The sequence below is a fragment of the Onthophagus taurus genome, chromosome 2 (genome assembly GCF_036711975.1).
Source record: "Onthophagus taurus isolate NC chromosome 2, IU_Otau_3.0, whole genome shotgun sequence".
In the NCBI taxonomy this organism is placed as follows: Eukaryota; Metazoa; Arthropoda; class Insecta; order Coleoptera; family Scarabaeidae; genus Onthophagus; species Onthophagus taurus.
The window spans coordinates 761371-782507 of NC_091967.1; the positions used below are offsets into that span (position 1 = coordinate 761371).

The 21137-nt window shown below is 32.6% G+C and overlaps 2 protein-coding genes across 5 annotated transcripts in view; one reads left to right on the top strand and one right to left on the bottom strand.

Moving 5' to 3' along the window:
* LOC111421673 (polypyrimidine tract-binding protein 1 heph) overlaps positions 1-21137 on the bottom strand; it is a 304079-nt gene that overhangs the window by 189224 nt on the left and 93718 nt on the right. The window lies entirely within an intron of this gene.
* On the top strand, positions 17861-19898 carry LOC111420985 (tubulin beta chain-like). The gene is made up of 2 exons (XM_023054089.2): positions 17861-18026; positions 18080-19898. The coding sequence occupies exons 1-2, from the start codon at positions 17970-17972 to the stop codon at positions 19358-19360; spliced, it is 1338 nt and encodes a 445-aa protein (XP_022909857.1). The 5' UTR covers positions 17861-17969; the 3' UTR covers positions 19361-19898.

The following is a 21137-nucleotide window of genomic DNA, read 5'->3' on the forward strand; positions in this document are numbered from 1 at the left end:
CAATCATTTTACCCTACATTCATGGAATTAGAATTTCATTTAGTGATAACTATTTAATGAATTCCCTTTACACAAATACAATACACCCAAAAGAATATTGCACGTATAAATAAAATTTTAGGTTCATTTTATCTATTGTTCACCGTTCTTTTTCGTTCAGATTTCTTTGTACTTTGTTTTTTTGGGAAATCTGTTCTTGTTTGCGGTTAACGCATAAACCGATATCGTCCGAACAGCAATTGCGGCACAGACCGTTGTTTATGCATGTTTGGGTCTGCACAGAGATGCCAGAACCTTTCGAAATCGGGCCGATCAATCATACCGGACGCTAATCCGGACGTCGATATTTTGCGACCGCCGCGCACCGACGCCACCTCCACGGATTTATTCGGCTAATAAAGGGTCCCGAATTCCTATTAAAAGTAAATAATGGACCCCCAGTCGACACGCCGCCAACCAAATAACTCAATTTGAACGCACCCGCACTCCCATTCGCAGACCCGAAATGGTTATCCATAATTAAAATAGTGAATTTAATGACAGTTTCGAACGCTTTTTCATTTCGACTCTATTGAAAATGTACGATTTTTTGATCCAAATGAAAACAGAATAAAAACTTGTCCAAGTTTTTCAGGAAAACCGAAAGTTTTTGATATGTCGGCACTAATGAGACTCAGTCGCAGGTGGGATGTTGGATAGTCGTGCTGATTTGTCGTTACAAATTACTCACGTACCACGGTGTCGTCGCATTTTGGCGCTGATCCAAAGTGAGTCCGGAAACGGCAATGCATCATTAGGCAATTTAGTTCAACTACTGTTAGGTGATGAGTTCATAAGTAGCTAATAAAATTTTTTTTAACAAGTTAATTGCTTTAAATTCCATTACAAACAAAAATTGTAAAGTTCAGTGCGGTTTTAGTCAAAGCGAAAACGCATTAAGTTCGATTTTCATTCGACATTCATAGATTTAATACCATGGGTTAAAGCACGTGTAGAGAATGCCGATTTGGTGCAATGGGTACGGGGACGCCACTGATCTGTATACGTGTATGGGGGGGTGGTACGTTCCGTTTTGAAAGAGCTCCAGGGTCGCCGTATCTCCCCCATTGAAATTGCAAATTGCCGGAATAATTCTCGTTCGCACTGCCCTGTGGGTCCTCTCGTGCAATGATGTAGCTCGCCCGAGGCTTCAAAGCGGTTCAGGGCATAGCACGGAATCAATCGGTTTATATAATGAACAGCACCGCGGTTATGCACTGGACTAATAGCTGAAGCTTCGGCGATTAGCACGTGTGCTGGGGATTTTCATATATTTCAATAAATAAATGATTTTGTGATAAATCCGATTTACTTTTTAAGGCTGTTCAACCGCTAAGAATTTTTATATGTAATCTTCCAAACAATATATCTCGGTTAACCCTTTGTGTCCCGACGGTACTTTAAAGTACCAGTAGTTTTAAACACTAATTTTAAACTGTAGTTATCTATTCGGCACATTTAGAGCAGTCGGTACTTTCTACTATATTATTATACATCATTTTAAAGAAAAAGCTTTGAGCTTTAATTTAAAATAAGTTTCATTCCTTAATTTCAATAAATACGGCTTCCAGGAATTTTTAAATTAGCATCTTTTTTGACACTTTTAGGTTATAAGAAATTGTAAGTTTTGTTTCAACATGTTTTTTGTCAATATTTTTCCAATCCAACACAACAATTATTATACATCATTTTAAAGAGAAAGCTTTGAACTTTAATTTAAAATAAGTTTCATTCCTTTATTTCAATAAAAATAGCTTCCAGGAATTTTTAAATTAGCATCTTTTTTGACACTTTTAGGTTATTCCAAAATGTAAGTTTTGTTTCAACATTTTTTTTCCCTATATTTTTCCAATCCAACCCAACAATTATAATACATCATTCTAAAGAGAAAGCTTTGAGCTTTAATTTAAAATAAGTTTCATTCCTTAATTTCAATAAAAATAGCTTCCAGGAATTTTTAAATTAGCATCTTTTTTGACACTTTTAGGTTATAAGAAATTGTAAGTTTTGTTTCAACATGTTTTTTGTCAATATTTTTCCAATCCAACACAACAATTATTATACATCATTTTAAAGAGAAAGCTTTGAACTTTAATTTAAAATAAGTTTCATTCCTTAATTTCAATAAATACGGCTTTCAGGAATTTTTAAATTAGCATCTTTTTTGACACTTTTAGGTTATTCGAAAATGTAAGTTTTGTTTCAACATTTTTTTTCCCTATATTTTTCCAATCCAACCCAACAATTATAATACATCATTTTAAAGAGAAAGCTTTGAACTTTAATTTAAAATAAGTTTCTTTCCTTAATTTCAATAAAAATAGCTTCCAGGAATTTTTAAATTAGCATCTTTTTTGACACTTTTAGGTTATAAGAAATTGTAAGTTTTGTTTCAACATGTTTTTTGTCAATATTTTTCCAATCCAACACAACAATTATTATACATCATTTTAAAGAGAAAGCTTTGAACTTTAATTTAAAATAAGTTTCATTCCTTAATTTCAATAAATACGGCTTTCAGGAATTTTTAAATTAGCATCTTTTTTGACACTTTTAGGTTATTCGAAAATGTAAGTTTTGTTTCAACATTTTTTTTCCCTATATTTTTCCAATCCAACCCAACAATTATAATACATCATTTTAAAGAGAAAGCTTTGAACTTTAATTTAAAATAAGTTTCTTTCCTTAATTTCAATAAAAATAGCTTCCAGGAATTTTTAAATTAGCATCTTTTTTGACACTTTTAGGTTATAAGAAATTGTAAGTTTTGTTTCAACATGTTTTTTGTCAATATTTTTCCAATCCAACACAACAATTATTATACATCATTTTAAAGAGAAAGCTTTGAACTTTAATTTAAAATAAGTTTCATTCCTTAATTTCAATAAATACGGCTTTCAGGAATTTTTAAATTAGCATCTTTTTTGACACTTTTAGGTTATTCGAAAATGTAAGTTTTGTTTCAACATTTTTTTTCCCTATATTTTTCCAATCCAACCCAACAATTATAATACATCATTTTAAAGAGAAAGCTTTGAGCTTTAATTTAAAATAAGTTTCTTTCCTTAATTTCAATAAAAATAGCTTCCAGGAATTTTTAAATTAGCATCTTTTTTGGCACTTTTAAGTTATAAGAAATTGTAAGTTTTGTTTCAACATGTTTTTTGTCAATATTTTTCCAATCCAACACAACAATTATTATACATCATTTTAAAGAGAAAGCTTTGAACTTTAATTTAAAATAAGTTTCATTCCTTAATTTCAATAAATACGGCTTTCAGGAATTTTTAAATTAGCATCTTTTTTGACACTTTTAGGTTATTCGAAAATGTAAGTTTTGTTTCAACATTTTTTTTCCCTATATTTTTCCAATCCAACCCAACAATTATAATACATCATTTTAAAGAGAAAGCTTTGAGCTTTAATTTAAAATAAGTTTCATTCCTTAATTTCAATAAATACGGCTTCCAGGAATTTTTAAATTAGCATCTTTTTTGACACTTTTAGGTTATTCGAAAATGTTAGTTTTGTTTCAACATTTTTTTTCTCTGTATTTTTCCAATCCAACCCAACAATTATTATACATCATTTTAAAGAGAAAGCTTTGAACTTTAATTTAAAATAAGTTTCTTTCCTTAATTTCAATAAAAATAGCTTCCAGGAATTTTTAAATTAGCATCTTTTTTGACACTTTTAGGTTATAAGAAATTGTAAGTTTTGTTTCAACATGTTTTTTGTCAATATTTTTCCAATCCAACACAACAATTATTATACATCATTTTAAAGAGAAAGCTTTGAGCTTTAATTTAAAATAAGTTTCATTCCTTAATTTCAATAAAAATAGCTTCCAGGAATTTTTAAATTAGCATCTTTTTTGACACTTTTAGGTTATTCGAAAATGTAAGTTTTGTTTCAACATTTTTTTTCTCTATATTTTTCCAATCCAACCCAACAATTATTATACATCATTTTAAAGAGAAAGCTTTGAGCTTTAATTTAAAATAAGTTTCATTCCTTAATTTCAATAAATACGGCTTCCAGGAATTTTTAAATTAGCATCTTTTTTGACACTTTTAGGTTATTTCAAAATGTAAGTTTTGTTTCAACATTTTTTTTCCCTATATTTTTCCAATCCAATCCAACAATTATAATACATCATTTTAAAGAGAAAGCTTTGAGCTTTAATTTAAAATAAGTTTCATTTCTTAATTTCAATAAAAATAGCTTCCAGGAATTTTTAAATTAGCATCTTTTTTGACACTTTTAGGTTATTCGAAAATGTAAGTTTTGTTTCAACATTTTTTTTCCCTATATTTTTCCAATCCAACCCAACAATTATAATACATCATTTTAAAGAGAAAGCTTTGAGCTTTAATTTAAAATAAGTTTCATTCCTTAATTTCAATAAAAATAGCTTCCAGGAATTTTTAAATTAGCATCTTTTTTGACACTTTTAGGTTATAAGAAATTGTAAGTTTTGTTTCAACATTTTTTTTCTCTATATTTTTCCAATCCAACCCAACAATTATTATACATCATTTTAAAGAGAAAGCTTTGAGCTTTAATTTAAAATAAGTTTCATTCCTTAATTTCAATAAATGCGGCTTCCAGGAATTTTTAAATTAGCTTCTTTTTTGACACTTTTAGGTTATACGAAAATGTTAGTTTTAACTCAATACTCTTTTTCTCAATATTTTTCTAATTCAACCCATCGATTATTATACATCGATTTAAACAGAAAGCTTTAAGCTTCAATTTAAAATAAGTTTTATTTCTTAATTTCAATAAACACGGTTTCCAGGAATTTTTGAATTGAATTAAAATTTTATTCCAAAGGCCTTTACTGATTGTGAGTGTATTTTGATAGCGTTTTAATTCTGTCTGATTCTGTCACAAAGTTTCAAAATGTTTGACTTCTTGGGACACAAACGGTTAATATTAGAGCAAAATGCATGATTTTTTCTGCTTTGAAATCAGGAAACAGTACTCTAGTGGGCACGCATGGTATACTTTAGTTATAGTAACTGAGTGACTACTGCTCTTATAAACTCTTAGTGTTTTGTGCTTGTGAGTTATTTGTGGATAAAATGGGCCGAAATAGACGGTATTCTTGTTCGATTACTACGTTACGTAAACGGTAATTAATTTGAAAACTTTTTATGCCGATATCCCTTGAATCAATTAGATAAGTTTTTTTTTACTTGTAGTCTTGGTAAGTTGCGGTGGACGAACCGCGCTTCTCGCACTGAGGATGATAGTAATGTTAACAATTTTGATTGGTAATTATTTTTTAGAAAATCTTTAACACAGGTGTCCTATAACATATGGGCATCCTTTTGATAACAGAAACATTATGTAAAAATAACATCATATATAATATACAACACTTTTTTGATACGATTGATACCGAGATCTAATGATGTATTAATACAGATAAATTAAATTATTAACTATTCTTAATTTACTGTTGCAATTTACAAAATTGCATCAAACTATTTTGAATAATAACAAAGATATCATCAAAAAATACTTCTGGTATAAAAAATAATTTATTTTCTGTTTATTTTTACATACCTAACTAGATTACTCTTAAATGCTGCATATTCTGGGACACCTGTATAATTATTAGATATAATAATATAAATAATATTTATAATATCATGATATATTATTTTGCAGCGAACTAGATACAGTCACTTTACCAAATTTAGAAATAGACCAACCCAATTGCGATGACAATGTTAATAACAATCATAACATTAGCGGAAAGAGAATTGTAGATATTACATCATTTTGGAATCAAATTAAAGAAATAAAACATGTAGCATCATTCAATTGTACTATAGATTTACGGAAATGTTGAAGAAATATCACAAGAAGAATTAATTAGAAGACGAGAGGTGGTATTTAGATTGTTAAACAAAACAAGGGATGAAGCCAAGATAATTGAGGAAGAAACCAGAGGCCAGCATACTAATCCAAATTGGAAACAACATAGATTATTTAGAATAACAGCTTCTAATTTTGGATTAGTAGATGGTCAATTGAAATTAAAAACGCTACATAAGTATTACTACCAAATACAAGGGCAATTGCATGTCACAGAAAAGAAGAAATGTTATTTTATAGTATGGAGCCCAATAGGACCGCCGCACATAGAAGAAATTGACAAAGATGATGATTTTTGGAATAGAAAAATGAAAGGTCATCTAGCAACTTCTTTTTCCAAACACTTACTAGAGGAAATAATAAAGCAACCCATATAAAATACCAATTCATTATGAAACCATAAAATTTTACCGACTTAGGCCCACTTTTGCCATCCTCCTGATAAACTATCTAGAGGATAGTTGCCATGGTTACGGTGGTTTTAAGCGTTCTCATTGGCTAAGAGTTGGATTTATCTATGGGATAAATTTATCAAGAGGTGGTAAAAGCGGACAGTGACTATGGAGATGTGGAATTACCACCACAAGAAGAAATTGATAGAAGACAGTTATAGTCAATTTATTGACAAAAATAAAAGAAGTATTGTAAGTAGTTATTTTTGTTACACTTCGCAACCATCCATCTATTTTATCCATCTGGGATTTCTTAAACTTGCGCATACACCTCGACCCCTTTCATCTTTTTCTGTTCGTTTCGCGAGGTGTTCCAGTAACGGCCCCGGCTTACTTTAACATCCCCTTATCTTTCCTGTGTATATAGAGCGACGTAAGCCGTTTCCATCCATCATCCGGTAGGGGCGTTGGGAGGACCTCTCTTTGCTCCGCAGCTTCGGTCGCTGCAAGAGCTATTCTCGCAGGATAATGTCTCGCATTAGCATCTGAACGTGTGCTCCGACGTCGGAAAGTCTTCCTACCTTGAAGAGATCGATCTGAAAGGATCTGTCTTTGGGAAAGCTGGGTACTTTCAGAGCGAAACATCAAGTCTTTTGGTTGGAATTCAATTAGGTTGGTATAAATTGTACCTCGGCATTAGTTTCTTTTTAAACGACGTATTCGTGTACTTCGTAAATATGTCCTTATTTATTAAGTAAGAAGTTGGAGATAAAGATAAGACAGCGTCTCGTCGTAAAATAATTTTCCTGTATATGGCTAATACCTTCTCCTTTGATGGCAAAGAACTTTGACATCAAACGGTTACATTTTAACAAAACGATAACGACTTTGAAAGATCTATTCATTCAGAAATCTTTTCACGGAAAAGGGCCGTTTTCACAGCAATTTGAACACTATCAGCCGGGATGATATTAATACTCGACGGTCGGCCGTTAAATCGACGTAATACGACCGTTAGTTCCGCTATTTAGCCATCTCCGGTCGCGACATAAATTATTTACGATAATGCGAAACGGAGACGCTCCCGCTGTAGAACTTGAGGCGGTCGTCCGACCTTTTCTAATGCTGATCTACGATTATGGGAGATTCTGAGCGCTCTATCCCATATATCCCTATCAGGAACGAAACATTTAAAATTTTGTCCCAGATTAGTCTTGGAGAATGGATCGTGGAATAATTTACCTAAAGGGAGGGTTAAGAATATTATTCCCTTGTGTAGGGATTTTAATCACATAAGTACAACACTTGGGGTATAGCACTTTCTCAGCAAGCAGTATTTTCAGCCTTTCTGGTAAAAATCGCGATACCTGATTAATCCAGCAGTTAAAACACGACATCATTTCCATAATGAACAAGATCCGATTTGGAAATTCCAACGCAACTAGCAAGAATTTGTCGCTTCCTCCCAAACACTGCATACCATCAGATCTCGACGAGATACACCTGTTGCATTTAGGATAATCTCGAAAAATCCTTAAAATAGAGAAAGAAAGATTCCTCCGGATCCTTCAAGGATTGTTTTATTGAAAATAATTATATATTTTGAATCAAATTATTGCATTATTAACTTTATTTAAAGTAGGTAGTAATTTTAAGTATTTTTATTTTTAATTGACATTAAGAAATTATCTACAATTTGAAAAAGTGCGTTCAATATCCTTGGGCAATAATAAATAATTTAGTAAATAGGTAATTCTAATAGGGTCATGTGTACCATACAGGTGGAAAGCTATCTTTAATTCAGAACATCTGCATTGCGATCCTCCAGTAAAATATAATGTATATTTCAAATATCGACCATAATCGATCAAACACGTGATACTTATGTATATTTTAGTAAGTGGGTAGTAAATTCATCAAACATTCAAAATCAAACAAATTTTCTTCATAAAAATGTTGTTAAACATTTTAAGAATTTGATTAGATCGTTTAGTGAAGTATCATCTACCACTCCATCCAGATGTACAAAAATATGTATTAGCAATTTATGAAGGTTTAATAGATCGTAGAAAAAATAGATCACCATCGGATTAATGTAGAGAAATGATGCAACTAGTATCTGTCTAAAGAAGTTCAGAGAGAGAATTCACTCATTTTCAAAAAATCATAATAAATTGGACCTTCAATAAATCATCATGAAATTATCAACATTTGTTACACAAATTATAAGCTTTCCAGTGAATGAAACAGACCTTCAAAATATCTTTTAGTTCTTCAGATATAATTTTTTTAACATAATAAGATATTTCCCACTACACAATATACAGGGTGTCTCAGCGAGACCGGTCATTAGACCGGAAGTTACACCGGAAGTCGCCACCAACTTTATTTTTTTAAATGGAACACCCTGTATATTTTTACATATTTGCATTTGTCTGTTTTCAAGGTTTATAAATAACTTTACTTTTTGCAATTTGATTCGGTCGTTCTCGAGTTATTCGAATTTTTCTAGAAAAATCTGCTCCAGCAGACATTTGTTCAAAAAATCAGAAAACACTCAATTTTTGAGATATCAATTTAGGATTGAGAACATGCTTAAGCAACGTGATGGAGTATGTTTTGGTGCCGAGAACTGCGGTCTAGAACGTTTGATCACTTTACTATGGCACGTTAACTTTTCAAAATTTGGAAGTACCATAACTTCATTTTTTTAAATGGCACCCCCCATATTTTGTTTTTTAGCCGTCTTCGTTGTCTCATTCTACATCTTTTATATCTCATATGGCCCATACCTAATATTAATAGTTTGGGAGATAATTAGGGTTTTTTGAAAAATGCACACATATCATATGGATATTTAGCCTAGTGTGCCACGAAAAACAAGCCTTTCAATGAGTTCTTGTCAAAGAGTCACTTGTTTACGTCACTTGATGCATGTGAGCTAATAATTATCTGTTATGTCCCTTAATATTAGTACTGAAACGAGTTAAAATCGATAACAATAACGAAAGTAATATTTACACAAATCAAGAAATTCTTAATTTATTTTTTTTGCATGAAAAGCGCGACAAAGTTCGTAGTATGATTCCCAGAACTTCCTTGGCAGCTCGAATTGAGGTGTTGGGACTGGGCTCGAAATAAGCCAAGGTATTCACCTCTTCCGTTGCATTATCTACAACATTTTTTGCTCAGTTTAACACGTGATTAATTCGTCCAAAATGCAAAAAATTTGCTTCTATTCCTCTAAATTTACCTTTTGTCATCGGAGATAAATGTGGATAATTTTCATTAAACATTCTGCAAGTTCTACTAAGAAGTTTGTCGCACTTTTCGTGCACAAAAAATAAATTATGGATTTCTTCATTTGTATAAACATTATTTACGTTATTAATATCCATTTTAACTGGTTTTAGACTCACAAGCATCAAACAACCTAAATTAGACTTTGACGTTTATCAATAAGTCATTAAACATTTGTTTTCCATGGCACACTACGTTAATATCCATATGATATGTGAGCATTTTTCAAAAAACCCTAATTATTTCTCAAACTATTAATGTTAGGCATAGGACATATGGAATATAAAAGATGTAAAATGAGACGCGGAAGACGACTAAGTAATAAAATATGGGGGGTGCTATTTAAAAAAATGAAGTTATGGTGCTTCCAAATTTCGAAAAGTTAACGTATCATAGTAAAGTGACCAAACGATCTAGGCAGCCGTTCTCGGCACCAAAACATACTCCATCATGTTGTTTAAGTATGTTCTGAATCCTAAATTGATATCTCAAAAATTGAGTGTTCTATGATTTTTTGAACAAATGTCCGCTGGTGCAAATTTTTTTAGAATAATTCGAATAATTCGAGAATTGCTGGTTCAAATTGCAAAAAGTAAAGTTATTTATAAACCTTGAAAACAGACAAATCCAAATATGTAAAAATATACAGGGTGTTCCATTTAAAAAATAAAGTAGGTGGCGACTTCCGGTATAACCGGAAGTGTTAGAAATCTGAAAATATTTTAGATGAAGAGAACGTAATTGATAATACTTAAGTCTGCATTCTCAAATTTTTTGTTTGACTAGAACCCCAGAAACGTCTAATGACCGGTCTCGCTGAGACACCCTGTATAGCGTTTTAAATTGAAATTTATGGTCATATTCCGCACAATTTAAAAACAAACAACTTTTAAACATACGTCCAGCCTTGAAAGACTTTCTAAAATTTGTTAATGAAAGCCAATAAAACACTTAGAATTAGTAAAAAGTAATATACAGGGTGCCCATTATGTATGGAATATAGTATATATCTTGGTAGGTATCAATTTTATAAAAAACATTTTATACAAAAGTTGTTTAATATTTTGTTTGCCATAATAAGACAGCATTCAATTGTTCTTATTTCAGAAAACAAATGAGCAACGAATACACTTGAAGTTTTTTAAATGGCAATGTACCCTTTTGTTAGGCTCATTTGACAGAGATTTTTTTTCTCTTTACGATGACGTAAAATTTTAATATCCTTATACAGAAAATTTTTGAAAAATTGTTTATTGAGAAAATTTTACTAATATAGAGTATATTTATTTGTAACTCTATATTAATTAATCATATAATAAAATATTAAAAATTAAAATGGAGTATTTGATAGACTGTTTTATGTGTGTCTATCAGTTTATTTATTATTTTATGACTATAACAAAATCGCCATGGGAAAATACATTATGTTGATATAACAACCAATGGTGATATAACATGATGTTTCTATATAAAAATAAGAAGAGTGCGTGATGCGCTACAACTAATAACATTAATCTAGATATTTATCTAGATATCCGAGATCGTCAAGTACCTCGAAGAACTTCGAATTATTGGAGATGTACACTAATTTTTCGTTTGTTTGTTTTATTTTGTATGTAAATTTATTTTACAGTAATAATTCGAGGTACTTGACGATCTCGGATATCTAGATTAACATTATTGATTATTTTTATTAATAAACAATTTTTCCATTTTTCTCAAGAATTTTCTGATGTAAGGATACAAAAATTTTACGCCATCGTAAAGAGAAAAGTAATCTCTCTCAAATGAGCCTAAAGAAAGAATAGATTGCCATTTAAAAAAATTTAATTATTATTCGTTACTCATTTGTTTTCTGAATTAAAAACAATTAAATGCAGTCTTATTATGGCAAATAAAATATTAAACAACTTTTGTATAAAATGTTTTTTTATAAAGTTGATACCTACCAAGATATATACTATATTCCATACATAATGGGCACCCTGTATATATTTAGGTTATGGTTAATAAAATTTTCAAACTCAACCAAAAATGTTGGTAGTCTTTAGAGATAAAACGTTTTCACTGTATACAAGTGTCATTCTAAAAATATCAAAGGTCTGTCAGCGTAACGGTGGAGTTTACAGCATCAATTAGCATTTGTATAGTGAAGATGTGACGTCGTCCCCTCATTCCCCCAACGGGTAGTCAACAAGCTGCCAAGGCCAGCCGAACGTTACGGTCAGCATGAATATTATGCTATACTAAGCTATAATAAAAGTGCCTACAAAAAAAATTTAAAAAAATAAATTCTGATAATCTTCTATAATGAATCTTAACCTAATTTTGTGACTTCTTAATTCGGAGATGACCTCATCGAAGATGATGTAAGATGTGTAAACGTAAGAGAAAAGTCTTTATTATTTCTTTTTGTCTAATTTTGTGATCTTTCATTTGTCGGTTCGAACATGAATCTTTGCTTAACGAACCATTTTTTCTTCGACGTTTCCATGTAGTACCTCGGGCACCCTTTATTATCCACTCCGCAGCCCTCGGCACTTCTAGACGCTTTTTCATCGAACCGTCGGCTCTTGAGCTCACATTTTTCGACGTCCAGAATTCTTTTTCAACTTCATCCTGCTGCTGGGAACGATTACAGTTCCTGCGTTGTTTAATGAGTCGAAAGGCGCTATTGTGCCGCCCTTCTGTGATGCCAGGCCGCCCTTTTTTGAAACTCGGGTCATGGGTAATTAAAATATCCTCTTGGCGTTGTTTGGAAACACAGAGATCGGCGGTGAACAATGGATTTGGCTGGTGAAGGAGGTAATTATTTTTGCTTTTCTGTAAGACCTAACAAGGATTTGTTTAATAATCATATTAATATAAAACTATAAGCGTAATAATTCCTTATTCATACGGTGAATAATAGATTTTCTCCTCCTTTTCGTTTACTATTTTTATCTCGTATATGCACCTCGCGTAAATCGGAAGAAGAATCAACATCTGGGTGAAACGCTCGAGTTAAAAATAGAAGCTGTTTATTCTCAAAGGTAAAACACATAAGTGCAAATATTGCCTCGCAGATACCATTTTCAATAATTGCTCTTCAGATAACGCTGTATCCGTTTATCTAGGGCATTAACCTCAAATTTGTATTGTTAGAAGTTATAGCTTATTCAATTAGATGAGCAAAAATAAGTGCATTTTCAAAATATTTTTTTACTAAGATTTAACATTCAAGAAATTTAGATCTCCTTCATACTCGCCGATAATGTAAATCTTTTCGGTGTTATTGCTGGATCGTTGTTGTGTAGGAGTAAATTTGATTGAACACAGAAATTCCAGTAGCTTATGATAACAACCAGATTACGCGCAGAGTTGCTCTTCACATGCCAGCGACCTACAACTAGATCTCGACAACGGCTACAATGATAATTAGACGATTCCACTTGATATGTTACGCCAATGAAACCCTTCGTGCCTGCGATAAGTGGTTAAAGTGTACCTTTCGCTGCTATTTCAACAAAAAAAGAAAGAAAGTAAAAAAGCGAATTCTGAACCGCGTAGCACATAAGAGAAAAGCAACAGTGCGACTTTACCGCGACAGGCGTTTTCCATTTTCAGACGGCGTAATTTATTCTCAACGAACAGGTAGGCGGGAGGGGACTGAGTCGAAAAGCCGCAACTTTGCAAGTTCTAGTGTCTGAGTAAATGTTTACGCGCCAAGTTTCTGCCGGAATGTTTTATGTATGGCGGAAAATAATTTTTCGCTGATGGGTTGGTTCTATTCGGAACGAAATAAAAGGAGTAGCGAAATAAAAATCGATTGTGCGATCACTGCCTGCTCACTTTGCTGCTTTGAAGGATATCATAGTTAATGGTTCTTATGACATATTTAGTTATCACTGAAACAGGGATTTATTCTAATTCTAACCATTCACTCTTTTCTATAGATAACTACTGTCACAGTTTTGTGGGTCGAGAGCATTGAGGTCTTATATATAATCTAGAGAGCGTATGTGATGGTGGTGGGGGTAATCAGAAAGTCAGACATGTTGGATGTACCGACCTGAACTTAGCTATAGTTTCAAGTCTCTATTGTACCTACAATTATAACCTAATAAACATATTGTTATTTTTATTAAAATTTGATTTTTGCTGAAAGTTTTCGAATTCTTTTCGTTTCACATATGTTTTTTATAATTTGATAAGTTGGACGATTATTTACAACCGTCCATAAAATGTTTCTGGTTACTTGACTTGGAATTAACAATTGAAGACTTCGGTATAAGAAGGGGACAACTCCTTCTCTTGATAAATGGAGCTACTCCCTTCTTGCACCGAGGTCTTCAATTGAAGTTCAAGTAATGTTTATTATTAAGGACTGTTCAGTTTTTTTAAAATAAACTAACAATTATTTATATTTTCTTCTTAGTTTATGTTAAGTATAAGGGTTATGGCTAAAAATTATTAAGTTCTTTTAAAATATCATATAATTAATAATTATTTATCAATAAAAAATTAATGTTTTGTTTTGGTTATTATTTTCTGTCTTTCCAGTTTATAATAATGTAAATTCTTGCGTAAGTATATATAAGAATTTCGAATTTCCCGCTGAGTTGGTACATCTAACATGGCGACCTTTCTGGCTTCATTTTAGGCGTGGTGGGGGTAACAGCATACGCACTCTAGATGATATATAAGACCTCAATGGTCGAGACGGACGAGCGGGCGGCGGTGTTGGTGTGTATGTAAGGGATACATATAGTTATCAAATAATCCTTGACGAAATTCTTCCGTACGTTGAACAACTGTGGATAGAGGTGCGTTTTAAAAAAGGATCGTTGACCCTTGGAGTTGTGTATAGACCTCAAGTAAGTATTTCAAATTTTTTAAAGAATTTTGAGGTATCGCTCTCTGTAATGCTGCCTCGCTCGGAGGAGTTAGTGTGTTTGGGTGACTTTAATATTGATGCTCATGACATATCCGGGGTGTACGGGTATAGTTATTTGCCTATTCTTGAAAATTTCAATCTCTGTCAGATTATTGATAATGCCACTCGTATTACTTCTACTTCAGCCACTGTAATTGATCATATTATAACTAATCAGGATGCAACTATCCAACAAAAGGGCGTTGTCCCATAGCTGATCACTCTCTAATTTTTGTAACATTAAAATTATTTGACACTCCGAAGTCCCAACCTCGTCTTATAAGCTACAGGGACTTTAAACAATTTGATAAAAACAGTTTTAATGACAATGTGAAGCTGCTTATGACGCTTCGTGATAATGCGTTTGCTAAATTTAAAAAAACAAAAAGTCCTGTTGATTTTACTTCTTATAAAGAACTTCGGAACTTTACTAATTTATCTATTCGGAGGGGAAAAAAAGCGTATCTTGAGCATATGCTGAGCACTAGGGGATGTCGGGAACTTTGGACCGGTTTTAGTGTTAATAGTAAACAGCGTTCTATTCCGGACTTTTTAGCGAGTGTTGATGCTATTAACGACTACTTCCAAACTTCTCAAATACTTGCTACGGGTGATATGGACACTATTAATTATTATAACTTAAACATAGTACCTAGTGTTACTGAGAAGCTGACATTAACGCATGCAACTAAAGAAGAGATTTATGACGTACTACTCAATCTCAAATCAAATGCTATTGGTACTGATGGTATTGGTATAAAGATGTTGTTGCCCGTTGATTTTGCCTTATATTTGTCATATAATTAACTATTGCATTCAGGGCTCTGTGTTTCCTGACTGTTGGAAAACTGCTCTGATTACGCCAATTCCAAAATCTAGCAATCCCAGCCAATTAAAAGATTTGAGACCGATTAGTATTTTGCCGGTTATATCTAAAATTCTGGAAAAAATTATTGCTGACAGGTTGCGAGAGCACTTAGATAAGTTCAATATTATACCTATGCGGCAATCTGGCTTTCGTAAAGGATACAGCTGTACTGCTGCCCTATTGGATGTGACCGACGACATTGTTCGTGAGATTGATCAGAAAAATGTCACTATTTTAATTTTACTGGATTATTCAAAGGCTTCATTACATTGGACTTTCTGATGATTCCATTTTGTTTTTCTGTAACTATTTAACTGGTCGTAAGCAAATGGTAGCTCTAAATGGCAACTTCTCTACTGAATGTGCTGTATCGTGTGGAGTTCCTCAGGGATCAGTTCTTGGTCCAATTCTCTATTTAATTTACACTTGCAATTTACATAATGTACTGAGAAGTTGTAAGGCTCACATGTATGCTGACGATACGCAACTTTACTATTCTTTTAACATCAATGACCTTGCTGATGCACAAAATTCTATAAATTCTGATTTGACAAGATTGGTTGAGGAATCTTCAAAACTTTGCCTTCAATTAAACCCGGATAAATCGTCGGTTATGGTCTTTGGGGAGGTCAAGGCATCTCTGGATCTAAAATTGAATGGCGTTAAGCTAAATATTACTGATGAGTCGCGAAATCTGGGAATCACTATTGATTCTACTCTTAGATTTCGTAAACATGTCGCTTATCTTCTCCAGCGTGCTTATGCCACGTTGAAGCTACTATATGGCTAATCAGCGTCTGAGAGCGCAGCTTTGTGATGCACTGGTGTTAAGCATTTTTAATTATGGGGATGTTCTATATGGCTCCTGTTTAGATGTTGCCGAGTCGTTGCGTGTTCAACGTGTGCAAAATGCATGCTTACGCTTTATATTTGGCATTCGAAAGCGAGAAAAAATATCCCATACCTTAAAGTGGGTTGGGTGGTTAAATATGTCTCGGCGTCGTAAATTGCACTCTGCTTGTTTTTATCGAAGAATTATTTTCAATCAAAAGCCTCCCTACTTGTTAAATAAATTGAGATACCGCTCTGACGTGCATAACATCAACATCCGTCGTCGTTCTTCCTTGTCTATACCCCAACAAAGATTGCAAATTTTTGAACGATGTTTTTCATATATATAATTTGATCAATAGCATTCTTACTGATATTAACAATAAAACTAAGAGTAGTTTTAAAATTTTTTACAAAGCATATCTTCTTCGGCAACAGGGTGATTTAAGATAAACAAGCTTTTGTTTGACGGGATATATATATAGTATGTATAAAACTATCCCTTCTTTCTTATCCTTCCTCTTCTATTTATTTTTCTTTTTTTTCTTTTTCTATTTCTTTTTTTTTCTCTTCTCTATTTCTTTTTCGGCTCCTTCCTTTATTCTTCTTTTACTTTTACTTCTTTCTTACCTTATTGTGTTACTGCATGATCGGATTCTGTTTATATATATTTTCTATATTGATCAAGGTACCGATGAAAAACAATAACACCTGAGTCCATCAGGTGCATTGACTCGGTTTCCTTTGGTAAACCGCTTATTATTTATGATTTAGTACTTAATTTTTTGTTATATAGTATAATTCATTTTTTTTTTTTACCTGATATCATGGTGTGCAATCTTACTACTATAAAAATGTAAACCGAGATTTAGTACCCTCACAATCCACTGGATGAGGTTGTAGACTGAATTTGCAGCAATCTGCATTATCTACACAAACAAAGCGCTTGAAACCATAGAAAAATTTATGTGTAACGTCAAACTCAGAGGTGAAAGCAAACGTCACATTTTTGTTTTGTCGTTTAGTGTGATAACCCCGTTGTATTAGCAAATTTTCTTCCTTACGTTCTTTTGGCTTAGTGTTTTATATCCTTTAGTTAAGTATTTAAATAAGTTAGGGCCATTTTTACCACCTCTTGATAAGTTTATCCGATAGATAAATTGGCGCTCTCAGCCAATGAGAGCAATATACTTTAAAAATTATGAATATTTATTAATTATAAGAATAAATTATTATTCCTATTTATTTGGAAAATGCGCTTGACCTCTTCAAAATAAAGTAATGGTATAAATCAGTATAAAAATACCTATATTTAAATTTCGCGCTTTAACCTAATTAGTTCCCTCACAATCCCCTTGGGAACGCTTGTACCAAAAAATAGTGGGGAGATGACCTTCTATATACATAATATATATAAATTTTTCTATGCCTGATATTTTCTTTTGTAATTGTAAATTGTACTCTTTTTTTTTTTGGTTTCACCAATAAATATATTATTATTATTCAAACTTCGTATCAATAACATTTAAAAAATCTGTTGTTAGAAATGACACTGACAAATTAAATAATTCTATGACAGATTTTGACAAATATACCAAACTATAAAGTTGGCTAATGTGGCATCAAAAACAATAGTTATTTACGTTATTTATGATTATTTAGATTTTTCGACAATTTATTTTATGTTAGTTTATTTTTCTCCATTTATGTTTTGTAATATTTTCATTATATAACAATGAGGGAAATCGTGCACATACAAGCTGGTCAATGCGGAAATAACATTGGTGCTAAGGTAACGAAAAGATTTTATAAAATCATATAGATTCATTTTTACATTTGTTCTAGTTTTGGGAAGTAATATCTGATGAACACGGCATTGATCCCACCGGAACATATCATGGTGATTCAGATCTACAATTAGAACGTATTAACGTGTATTTTAATGAAGCGACCGGTGGCAAATATGTTCCCCGCGCAGTTTTGGTCGATTTAGAACCCGGAACTATGGATTCCGTACGTTCAGGCCCTTTCGGACAAATTTTTAGGCCAGATAATTTTGTTTTTGGACAAAGCGGTGCTGGGAATAACTGGGCAAAAGGACATTACACCGAAGGAGCAGAATTGGTTGATTCAGTTTTGGATGTTGTTCGAAAAGAAGCTGAAGGGTGTGATTGCATGCAAGGTTTTCAATTGACGCATTCTTTAGGGGGTGGAACCGGTTCGGGATTAGGAACGTTATTAATTTCGAAAATACGCGAAGAGTACCCCGACAGGATTATGAATACTTTTTCGATTGTTCCATCCCCGAAGGTGTCGGATGTTGTGGTTGAACCTTATAATGCTACGTTATCGGTGCATCAATTGGTTGAAAATACAGATGAGACTTATTGTATAGATAATGAAGCCTTGTATGATATTTGTTTCCGCACTTTAAAGTTAACAACGCCCACGTATGGAGATTTGAATCATTTAGTGTCTGCAACGTTGTCCGGAATCACCACGTGCTTGCGATTTCCGGGTCAACTAAACTCTGATTTAAGAAAACTAGCTGTTAATATGATACCGTTTCCCCGTCTTCACTTTTTCATGCCAGGATTCGCCCCATTAACATCAAGAGGGAGTCAACAATATCGTGCGTTAACCGTTCCTGAGTTAGTTCTACAAATGTTTGATGCTAAAAACATGATGACAGCTTGCGATCCTCGTCACGGAAGATATCTCACTGTTGCCGCAATTTTCCGCGGACGTATGTCCACGAAGGAGGTTGATGAACAGATGCTTAACATCCAAAATAAAAATAGCAGTTATTTCGTCGAATGGATACCTAACAATGTTAAAACGGCGGTTTGTGATATCCCACCGCGAGGATTAAAAATGTCGTCAACATTTATTGGAAACTCAACGTGCATTCAAGAACTTTTCAAACGCGTTTCCGAACAATTTACGGCAATGTTTAGAAGAAAGGCTTTCCTCCATTGGTACACAGGCGAAGGAATGGACGAAATGGAATTTACAGAAGCAGAATCAAACATGAACGACTTAGTATCTGAATATCAACAATATCAAGACGCGAGCGCCGAAGAAGAAGGGGAAGTCGACGAAGAGGAAGAAGGAGAAGGAGAATAAGTATAGCGTACTGCGTATTGTTTATTAACAACTATTATAAACATCCGAAAAGTAAAGCAGCTCTTAATTCTAAAACCGATTCAATACGCGTAATTATACTGATTATTAAAATATATAAAGTGTTTTAATGATATTAAATTAACCAGAATTGCTTCACTAAAATAATTTAGAACATAATTTAATATCGATGGCAAATACTAAAAGTAACGAATTTATTAAGATTTTGAATTTAATTTTTTCATGGTCAACTTCATTCTGAACTAATTAATGTATTTAGCAATTCTGCTCTTCTAAATCGGTGAATCATTATGGCGAACCACGTTAAATGGTTGTAAACTGATGAAAAATGAGTTATAAAGAAGAGTTCATAGTGGAAATGGGAATCTATGATAGCAATGAATACAATTTGACAATTATTTTTATTTTTTTGTACTGTTCGTTCTCACTTGATGGACTCAAATTTACTTTATGTTAATTTAATCAAATTATGTTCATGTATACGAGAAGTTTTTGCGAATAAAATTGTTTTTTGTGTGAATACATTATTTTAAATTAAAAGAAGGTAAATTATCTTGTTAAGATGTTAATACGTGTAATTAAATTCTTTAGCTTTATTTTTATGTGAGTGGATAATTTAAAACTGTGGTAATTAAAAAATGGAAATTAACCAATTTATGTGTACTTGCGTGAGCAAAATCGTAAAGTATGATGAACTTGATTCCATCCATTATTCTAAATTATTGTTTCAAAGTATTAAAGGCAAATCAAATTGATTCATTCTCAATCTTGAGAGTGAATTGTAATATAAAATAAGCTCAGGAAGCTTACTTTGTGGTGGTAAACGTATTTGTAAATTATTCAATAATTTAGGGCCGGTTGTACCACCTCCCGATAAATCTACCTGATATCTATCCGCCCGATAAACTTATCAGGAGGATAAAGATATTCGCTGTTGTACAAACTGTTTTTGTCGGTAGGATTGCTATCGACGAAATAAGAGTCGGTTGGTAGTAGTTTTTCCCCATATCTAGTAATTTATGTCGTAGAATGGTAACACCAACGTCTTTCTTTGAAGTTTGAATTATGATTTTGACAATATAAATTGTTTAAAAAAATTTTCACTGACACATCGTACATATAAGGTTAACGTTTAATGTTAGAGGTTAACCTATGCAGTAATCATACAAAGCTTTTATATAAAAACCTTGGTAACCATAAATATCTGCCGGATAAATGTCTTATCGGCACCGCTGAGTACCCGATAAGTTATCCTGCCGATAATCTCACCGACAAAAATATCGGAAAAAAAACTAACTTATCTGCCAGATAACACTGTCGGGAAGTTTATCGCTATATTGTACAACCGGCCCTAAGTGCGCCAATTTATCTATCGGATAAATTTATCGGGAGTTGGTACAACCGGCCCTTAGTTTCTGAACCGTTCTGTCCACAAATGAGAAGCTTGTTTCCAAAACGTACCAAATCCACAAAATTTGGAATCGCTGTATTTTGTCTATTTAAGATTTGCTTTCTCTGTATACTTGAATAGTAATTTCTTGTCAAAGTGTTCCACATCCCGTTGAAAATAGCCTCTAAATAACAGTTTTGGTTTCAAAGTGTACTACATCCAGTCGCTGTTTAGTGTCAAAACGTACCAAATCCATTTCAACCAATCCGAGACGTTCTTAAAGTAACGTGACTAACCTAAAATAATGTAACCGTGTAACTTTCTGCTATCAACAAGATTGTTCGTCTGTTAGTATTTAATAGTTTACAA

Excerpts from the sequence above, each read along its gene's own strand:
- LOC111420985 (XM_023054089.2), top strand. The coding sequence starts at position 17,970 with ATGAGGGAAATCGTGCACATACAAGCTGGTCAATGCGGAAATAACATT. Across the intron at positions 18,027-18,079 it reads GAAATAACATTGGTGCTAAG|TTTTGGGAAGTAATATCTGA; the intron begins GTAACGAAAAGA and ends CATTTGTTCTAG.